This window comes from Blennius ocellaris (assembly GCF_963422515.1).
Source record: "Blennius ocellaris genome assembly, chromosome: 11".
Taxonomy (NCBI): domain Eukaryota; kingdom Metazoa; phylum Chordata; class Actinopteri; order Blenniiformes; family Blenniidae; genus Blennius; species Blennius ocellaris.
This window is the reverse complement of record NC_137660.1, coordinates 7,389,917-7,399,979: the sequence shown is the minus strand read 5'-3', so window position 1 is coordinate 7,399,979 and position 10,063 is coordinate 7,389,917. Positions and strand designations below refer to the sequence as shown.

Here is a 10,063-nt window from a genome sequence, read left to right as displayed (position 1 = left end):
CACCTGCAGCCCCCGCAGGTGACTGTGTGACGGCGGCGGGTCGCCAGCGCAGCTTCGAGGCCAAAAAAACCCGAGGCGGCAGACTGGAACAGACCGCCATCGCTCCCGCTTCAAGCTGAGCGAAACTCAAACCGCCTGTTCACGGCAGGCCGGCGGGCTATTTGCAGAGGCGTTTACACGTCACGCGCTTGTTTATGATATGTGCCCTTCCTTCTTCCCAACACGCGCAACCTATCGGGACCCGTTTGAAGGCCGCCGTCAATCCGAAGGCTTTAATTCTGTCGGGCTTGGCAGCACACGGGAGAGCGCAATGAAATCTGATGGCCGCCGCCGGGGCTCGGCGACCTCACAGGTCTGCGTGGCGACATTCTCATGGGAGCTGCTCATCCAAATGTCTCCCGATGGGCGAAGTTCGCTTGGAGGATCCTGAGGGGTTACGCAAACGAAACTTTCGGTTGCGTAAAGTGGGATCCAAGCGGTGTAATTATGTGGAATCCCTCCGGCAGTCGGGGTGGAGGAACGTGTTGCTGCAGCTGCTGGATGACTGAGAGGCCGTTGATGAAGAGGGTGTGTGTGTGTGTAGATGTGGATGTGTGTGTGCGCTGCATTTCTGGTCGATCATGGCCCTTGTTGACACGGCAACCATTTCCAAGGGAAAATGCAAAACCCTTTGTTGCGTTTTTTTGGGGTGAGGGTTAATCTGACCGTGGCGCTCGAAGCCACTGAGAGTTCTACTTTTTTTAAAACTCCCTCACTGCTTATATGGGCGGAAAACGAGACTTTGTGGAAGCGCCGGGGCTCCGTCCTGCTCGAGGGTCGAGGCACTGCTACCGTGCATGCACGTCACGGTCCTGGTCGATCGGTTGACCGGCGTTCTCCCCGACAGTCACCTGTAATGTCCATAGGAATGTGTGTGTACTTAACCATTGATAATGTTCCTAGCGCGTTGTTCTCAGCATGCCTGTGTGCTTTCATTCTAAAAACGACCAACAGCGCCAACCCATAGCCTGGCCTCTGCTAACTACGTAGATTTCAGTGTTCCCGATGCTGAACTTCCACTTCTCTCCACCGAAGCACTAACCTGTTCCGGTCTCTGGTCTCTGCCCCCTCCAGCTCCTGGCTGACGGGCTCCCTGCTGCCCCCCCTGCTGCCCCCCCTGCTGCCCAGCTCCACCCCTCAGTCTCCGGGGCCTCTGTGGTGCTCCTGATGCCCCTCACCCACAGCTGAAGATCCCGGGTGGGCGAGGGACGGTCAGGGATCACTCTCTCAGTGTGCTACTGCACAAGGTGAAGGGCCACACACACACACACACACACACACACACACACACACACACACACACACACACACACACACACACACACACACACACACACACACACACACACACACCCACACACACACACACACACACACACACACACACGGATCATTCAGAACGAATGTAATAAAAATGCTAATTGGAATAGTTCATAAAATGTAGAAACTATTGTACATCTCTATTATCAAGCAAAATAAATAAAATGCTAACTGAATTTGCTAATAAATAATAAATGTGGACAATATTGCTAACGTGCAGAATTCACTGATATTTCCATTAAAATGCCCACTGAAATCTAATAAAATACCAAAACAAACAGTCATATGATATGAGGAGATAACAGGAACCTATGTTACAAAATAAGCTTTAACTTCCTCTGCTGTCACGTGTTTTCTTTAAATATTTTTCTTCTTCTGAAACTGAAACTTTCCAAGTTGGCAGCGGGATAATATAGCGAGTGATTTTCAAATTGTACCTTTTAGTTAAAGAAGTGACTTCGTCTTCGTCTTTGTCCCAGACGGCGTTTTAGAGGCTTTTGCTAAAAGCTTGTAAATACCCATGACTCAGCATAAAGAGTCGGCACGTGTTGCTCTAATTCTCTCTAAGCACTTTGGGTCATAATTGTGTTCAGTGTTCCGTCCTTCCAGGACCTTTCTGCCTCATTAACGACTCGTACCCTCGTTTTACATTTGAGGGAAAAAAACAAAAATAATCCTTTAATCTCACTCATCACCTGCATGTGAGTTTACGAAATCAGTTTGAATTCCACGTGTCTTGAGTGTCGCAGCCAAATTAGAGTTCAGGTCAGACAGACTGTATTTATGGCCTCATTTGTCTACGGCGAATTTAAAAAAAAAAAGCTCCCTGCTGTCTGACGGTTCAGAAGACAGAGTGTTCCCGACGGTGAAGCAGACGGCAGCAGCTTCCTCTCCTCTTTAGCGTCTGCTTCAGTACCGGCCGGGCCGACTAACATCACAGACGCTCTCCCCGCAGGACGACCAGTTAACCGTGACGCAGGCCGCTCCGTCGAGCGGGAGCACGTCGTTCCTCCGCTTCCACTACCAGCTGAGCGAGCGCCGCGCCGTCTCCTGGGACACGGCGCTGACGGCAGACAGCCTCTTCCTGGGGATCCCCGGAGGGCTGCTGGCCGAGGGCAGCAAGGAGGGGTAAGGGCCAAACACCCGCTTCACAAACCACTGTTGACTTCAGACCGACTGGACTTCAACAATCTGTTTCCAAATCAAGGAAAAGGGACCTAAAAGCTATTTGTTGAGTTTTCATAATGTGTGAGCAGGTTAGAAGAGAACCTAAGTACCCGTGAAAGACAAATACATTGAGATCCGGCGTGGACAGATGAAGAGTAGCCGGTAGTTTGATTGAGAAACTGCTGTGTTCTTAATAACGACACCTGGATCAGGTCCGATACCACGCGGGGACTCGTACCCGTACAAATACAACCTGGCGAGTATTACCTGACGTCGACGAGCGGGCGACGTCCACGGTTTGCAGACTCTTTAATATTATTGAGAATGAGAAAAGAGAGGCCAAAGTTTGAATTAAACGTTAAGAGACGTTGGAAGCGGTAGAGTCAGGCTGATGTCACTCATTAGTTTAACTGCTCTGTGCATTACGCCGAGCCATGCTACAAGCTACATGCTACAAACTATATGCTACAAGCTACATGCTACAAACTATATGCTACAAGCTACATGCTACAAACTCTATGCTACATACTACAAACTACATGCTACAAACGATATGCTACATGCTACAAGCTACATGCTGCAAACTATATGCTACAAGCTACATGCTACAAGCTACATGCTACAAACTATATGCTACATGCTACAAACTCTATGCTACATACTACAAGCTACATGCTACAAACGATATGCTACATGCTACAAGCTACATGCTGCAAACTATATGCTACAAGCTACATGCTACAAGCTACATGCTACAAACTATATGCTACATGCTACAAACTATATGCTACAAACTATATGCTACATGCTACAAACTGTATGCTACAAGCTACATGCTACAAACTATATGCTACAAGCTCCATGCTACAAACTATATACTACATGCTACATGCTACAAGATACATGCTACAAACTATATGCTACATGCTACATGCTACAAGATACATGCTACAAACTATATGCTACAAGCTACATGCTGCAAGATACATGCTACAAACTATATGCTACAAGCTACATGCTACAAGATACATGCTACAAACTATATGCTACAAGCCACATGCTGAAAAAAAACTGATATCAGTGCATCCCTCATTTCTAATGTTCATACTTTCCATGAGTCGGGGGTCATAATTGGCCTGATTTGAACACATGATGAATAGTGATCATGATGCTTCCTGAGCCGGCCTGAGAGGAGGAAGTTCCGGCTCGTTTCTTGAAGGGCACGTCGCAGTGAAAGCGGCGGCGTTGTCACAATCTAGCTGCACTGCAGCCGAGCGGGGACGTGGGACGCTGCAGCTCCGACTTGAACTGGACTTAGAACATCCCGATTGTCTTCGGCGTCTTTAAAACCGTCACGCCGCCCCTCCAGAGATGACGCGAGTTAGAGAGGTTGCTAATATTCCACATTGTCAGTGAGCGTTTAGAATCAATAGCAGGACAGAGTAACCTTGTGTGCTGCAGGCGTCCAGCCAGCGCCGCAGCCGCCACTGCACTATTATGTAAAGGTGCAGCACTTATGTAAAAAGAAAAAAAACAAAACAAAACATAGTGTGTAACCAGCACTCCTCTTTCCTCGGCACTCACCATCTCTCTCTCTCTCTCTCTCTCTCTCTCTCTCTCTCTCTCTCTCTCTCTCTCTCTCTCTCTCTCTCTCTCTCTCTCTCTCTCTCTCTCTCTCTCTCTCTCTCTCTGTCCTTCGCAGGCTGACTGCTCTGCTGGAGTTTGCCGAAGAGAAGCTCAAAGTTAACTACGTCTTCCTGTGGTTCCAGAAAAACAGAGAGGATCGATGTAAGAGCCCCCCCTCCCTCCCTCCCCTCCCCCCCCTCTCTCTCTCTCCTACACGGTGTCGGGCACAAACACAGCAATGAAAAGGATCAGATGTTTCTCTTTGTTAAGCTTTTGAATGGAAACAGAAGAAACTGCAGCCCAAAGTTTCCTCCACACGTGGAGTTAAAAGTCAAACACAAAAGGTCAAAGGAATCTCAATTTACATATTTTGTTAATATTAAAAACAAACAAACATGTTTTGCATAAAGAAAAACAACATTTTCAGTAACTGCAGACGCTGATTATAGGAGCAGCTTTTCTTTTTTTTGCTACCCATCGATATGGGTAAATATCGGTCATCGGTATCGGCCCAGTGTATAGGATCGGTGCGTTGCTGCGTTTGAGACTGAGGCAGGGAAATTAGCATGTTGGAGAAAATTAGATGGAGAAATGTGCTTTTGATGGATTTGGTTGGGAAATAAAAGCAATTTTAGAAAACAACATAATGGCGATTTCTTTGAGTCGACACATGAATGGGTGAATATCTCACATCTCAGTGAAAGCACTGTGAAGTCAACCTCCTGACGGGTGGGGGTGAATACAGCTTTGTTTCTTATGTCTCTCTCTCTCTCTCTCTCTCTCTCTCTCTCTCTCTCCCCCTCAGTGTCCATCATCAGGACTTTCCACTACATGGGCTTTGAGATGGTGAAGCCGGGGAACCCTCTGGTTCCGGCCCGGTCCGATCTGGCCTTCATGGTTTACTCTCTGGACACCAGCAGCTCAGATGAGGAGTGACTGTGACTGCCCCCCTCCCCCCCTCCTCCCTCCCCCTCCCCTCACCAGACTCTGGAGGTGTCGCCCTCGTCTCCTTACAGACTTCAGGAGACTTTTGTTTTTTCTGTCTCGCTTGTTTGTGCTGCTGCGACAAACAGGACAAAGAGAGCAGCAGCACATCCAGAAGAAGGAGTTTTGGAACATGGCTTCTGCAGCAGATCTCCACCTTCTTGTTTGTTTTTGGCGGGGGAGGGGAGGGGGGGGGTTTCTCAGAAGAGCTGCGATCCACTCCGTACGACGCGATAGTCGTTCGGCAACACAACTCCTCCGGCGTCAACTCCGTGTTATAGAGGCGTCATTCCAGACCGCTGTGGTTCCGGCGTCACACAAACCCCCCCCCCCCGACAGCGAGGAGTGATGAGCGTCACGGCGTGTTTCTCTGCAGGGGGAAGCCTTCCAGCGGTGGGTACAACCTGGCTTCTCGTGCCTAAAATGAAGAGAGGAGTGCAATTTACCCCCCCCACCCTCCCCCCTCCCCCCCCCTTATGTACTGGTGAGTCTTAACGGACGACTGTTTTCATCAGATCCAGCTGGTTTTATTATGCAATGCAGAGTTTCTACCTTGTTCTAAAGTTCTCCAAACCGACACGCCAAAGAATCCGCCTCCAGCTCGTCTCCCAGTCTCGGCGTGTAAAAGCAATACTAGCCTACATTCCCCGTGCCGGCTGTACGTTCTGTTCCACCTCTGAAGTCTTTTCTTCTTCTTCTTCTGCCGCCGCGATGCGCGCAGGTCCAACCAGTCTGACGGAGCCCCGACGACAAGCGGTTTAGGAAATGTCATTATATGAAGTTGGTTTTTTTTTTCCAGAGGTCTATTTTTCTGTACATATATTTCTCTATTGTGTATCGTGACAGTTCAAATCAGGAGGGATGGGGTTTTGTTTAGTTTTTTTAACTTAGCTTAGCAACATTTCAGCGACAATCCATACATGTATATTCACATTTTGTTGTCCTATGTCTCGGGGAATGAGGAAAATCAATAAAGGGTGTTGACTGAAACGGCTCCCGTGCTTCCGTCGCGTCGTGGAGATCGACTGGAAACGCTGCTGAAGCTCGTGACGAGAGGAGGAAATCACGGCAGAAACCATTTCAAAGTGGGAAAATGGAAAAACTTTTATTGACACGACAACGTTGCTCTGAGTCAGTCGAGACCATTGTTTTGGAAACTGCTTCCAAATGGAACTTTTCGGTCTGGTTCCATAACAAAAACAAGCGTTCAGCGTTTCTTGTCGTCTTCATGATGTTGCCGCGGAAACTTTTCGGAAAGCAAAACAACAAGAACGATGCGTTTTCACTTCAGACATTGTCGCGGAAACACAGTCCGACTTTAAACTCCACTTGTTACGATTAAATTCTAGATGTGCCTGAATATCATGACGGGAAATTCATTCTATTCCTACAACAGGGAAGTTGTAACAGAGTCTTTTGTGTTTTTAGTGAAATTAAACTATTTGTCACATCGGGAAGAGAAAGCGCTGCCGTGAGGCAGCGGTGGTGATGACTTGATAAAAAAAAAAAAAAAAAAAAGTCAGTAGCTCAGTAGGGCGTTAACCCCCCGCTGGCCTCGGGGCCCAACACGGCAGCCAGCTCCAAACTCGCTTCATCTCGTCACGTCTATTTTCAGCTCAGCTGCTCTAAATCGGACTCACTGATACAGAAGAGGCCTGTTTTTAAAACTTTGTCCACCGGAGGAAGAACTAAAAAAAAAACCTCCTTGTTCCCGCATCAGCTTTCACATGCCGGGACTTAAAACACTAATAATAACTCCATTAATTACCTTTGTATACAAGTTGTTTTTTTCTGCTTCATGCTGTTTTTAATGGCCTTGTTTGAACGTAGTTCTTTTATTTCACTAGAAGAGCCTCGAGCCTGAATGCTGATCCACAGCCACAGTTCAGATTTGATGCTTCTTCAACGGCAGAGAGCATTAACACTGTTCAAGCACCAGAAGACAAACCCAAAACAGCCACAGCTCACAAAAAACATCCAAATCCAAGGGATTTTATTTGACCTAAAAAGATTATCTGACAACAATAATGTCAAATTATTTGTAAAATTACTTATTAAACCAAAAAAAAAACCAATAAAGCTTGTATATTTGTTATATGCTCAACATGAACACAAATATTTATCAAAATAGTTACAAAAAGTGGAATATTTCCCACTTTTTAACATTATAGAGAAGTTTAGAGAACAAAAAATGAATAAATTAATGAATGAATGGTTTATTTCGGTTACAGTTTCAGTATAAGTGCAGTTGATGAATGTTTGTGCAGTTCATGGTACAAGTTCACACACCTGTGATTTTTCACTGTTTCCACAATATACTTGTAACCGAAATGGGTATTAGGCTGAAGCCAAGGCTTATTTTAGCCTGTCCCTTAAAAACCCGTGCGGTTACCCCGGACACCAGTGATGCAAAAAACATTATCAAATTTTAAAAAAGCAACTGGAGAAAGAAAAAATTATAATAATAATAAACATAGCAGTCGTAATACGGGAGAAACAATGAATGTGGAACATAACAGAAGTAATACATGAGAAAAACCCAACCAAACAAAAAGAAGTAACAGAAATTATTGTTCATTGTAACCATTCATTATTGTTCTTTTTACAGTTTTTTTGAAGCAGAACAGTGATTTCACAGTTTTAACCACCACCTCACACCACCTTTTTTCAAATATACACAGTCCTCTTAAGTTGTAGTTGTTTTCTCTTAATTTAAAAAAAATTGTTTAATAGCTGTGGGCACAAGCAAATATGGACACAACAATCCTAAAACTGCACAGTCGGCTTTACTGGGTTCAATTTCACAAAGAGCCAGATTCAGTCTCCGTTTGTTCGGTAAAAGAATCAGAGGCCCGTCGTGTGGAAACGCAACAGTTATTACTCGGGTTCTCAAGGTACATCGCTCATGTTAAGTTGGATTTATAGTTCAGCCACCCCGAGGCCAACAATGGAGAGAATTTGAAGTCATCCCGATAAAAAAAATAAAAAAATAAAATGTAGTAAACGAATGGAGGATTGAAGTCGCGTCAGGATATTATATGTATGTTGGGATATAGAATCCAGCAATTTAAACGACGGCACTTTTTTTTAATCAATTTAAACCCTAATCCACTGTAGGCGTGTGCTTCGCAGTGATTGGTTGATGGAGGAAAGGGGCGGGGCTCCAGAGTTACCTGACCAGGTGTTTCCAGTTTAAAAGAGGGGATAGATGGACCAGCTGGGGTGGGAGTGGGGGTGTCTGACCTCTGACCTCTGCAGCCTCGTCCTCTCCTCTAACTCGCAGCAGCGTTTCGCTCAGCGTGGTTGAGAAAGCGACGCTGTGTCACTAATCCCCCGGCATAGTCTCCTCCTGGCCTTAATCTGACGCTGACTTTACATAAACTCACCTCAGATGTCAGACGGAGGTCGACGAAGCCGTTACATCAGTGTTTTCTCGGAAGGCCAGGCGCCGCCCTGGACTCGACCCGCCACAGGGAACAAGCCACTCACGATCCCTCCGGCTGCACCAACCAGGAAGCTCGTTCTCACGTTCAGAGGGGAGACGAGATGTGAAATATGGAGAAATTCAACTTGTTCAGACATGTGGAGAAAGTTGTGGAGACCGTTTGAGCGACTGTTTGAGCGTCGTGATCCTTTACTGGGAAGAAATCCACAAATATATATCAATATCAATTAAAAAAGGTGTTAGTGGCTGATGGTTTTCAACACAGATTGTAGATTTTCTACCAACGTATCCAGAAAAAGTTACTGTGATACTTTGAGGGTTTCACACATTTGTCCGTCTTCTGTTCAGCTTCAACCAGACCGGGGCTCTACAGCCGCTTCAACATCTGTCTGGAGAAAACATGCGATTTATCTGATATGAAGAAAAAAAAAACCCCAAAAAAGCAAAGGCTGCCATGGAGTTTCTTAATTTTTTTAAATCTGTTTTTAATTAAAAAAAATTCATGAAATGTTATTATTATTATTGTTGTTGTTGTTGTCTTTTTGTTGTCATTTAATTCATTTATTTATTTAATATATAATAAAATATTATATATATATATATATATATATATATATATATATATATATATATATATATATATATATATATATATGTATTTATTTTTTCAGGAAAATACATTTTTTGGAGCTCTTCTCAATATATAACATTTATTTAAATTTAAAAAAGAAAATAAACAAAGGCATTAATTTAGAAAAAAAAAAAAAAAAAAGCAAAAGCTGCCGAGTTTCTTAATTTTTTAAAATCTTTTTTTAATAAAAAAATTTCATGAAATGTTATTATTGTTGTTGTCTTTTTGTTGTCATTTAATTCATTAATTTATTTAATATATAATACAATATTATATATATATATACATACATATATCAATATATAAATAATAATGATAAAAATACATTTTATATATATTTTTTCCCCTTTTGTTTTCAGGAAAATAAATTTTTTGGAGCTCTTCTCAATAAATAACATTCATTTAAATTAAAAAAAGAAAATAAACAAAGGTATTAATTTAGACTCTGCCAGTTGGAGTTATCATGATTTTAGTTTATAATTTTGGATCTTTATTCTTCAGGATGAATCTAATTTGATACAAAATGATAAAAAAAAAAAAAAAAAGACACCACATTAGACTATTAACCTACATTTTAAATGATGGTGGTAAAGACGCAGCAGGAATGTCCCCAGTTCCAGTCTGGGCTTGGGAACTTTTCTGTGTAGAATCAAATGTTCTCCCTCTACATTAATACAACCCACAAAAAAATTTAAAATTAAAAAACATTCATTCAATCATTGGAGGTTGATTGGTCAAGAGAAACCACCCATCTGTGTGAATGTGACTGTTGTACATTCACAATATTCTTAACAATCGCGGGTTAAAGTGCAGGTGGAGGTTATTTTTAACGTTAATATTTTAAGATGTCA

General features: G+C 43.6%; 1 protein-coding gene across 1 annotated transcript; it reads left to right on the top strand.

The window, feature by feature from the left end:
- Positions 1-836: 836 nt before the first annotated feature.
- oaz2a (ornithine decarboxylase antizyme 2a) lies at positions 837-6,126 on the top strand (the record flags this gene model as incomplete). The annotated part of the gene is given in 6 exon segments (XM_080505536.1): positions 837-892; positions 1,114-1,204; positions 1,206-1,286; positions 2,315-2,487; positions 4,229-4,314; positions 4,958-6,126. Coding segments are annotated over 6 exon segments (618 nt in total). The 3' UTR covers positions 5,089-6,126.
- Between the last annotated feature and the right edge of the window lie 3,937 nt (positions 6,127-10,063).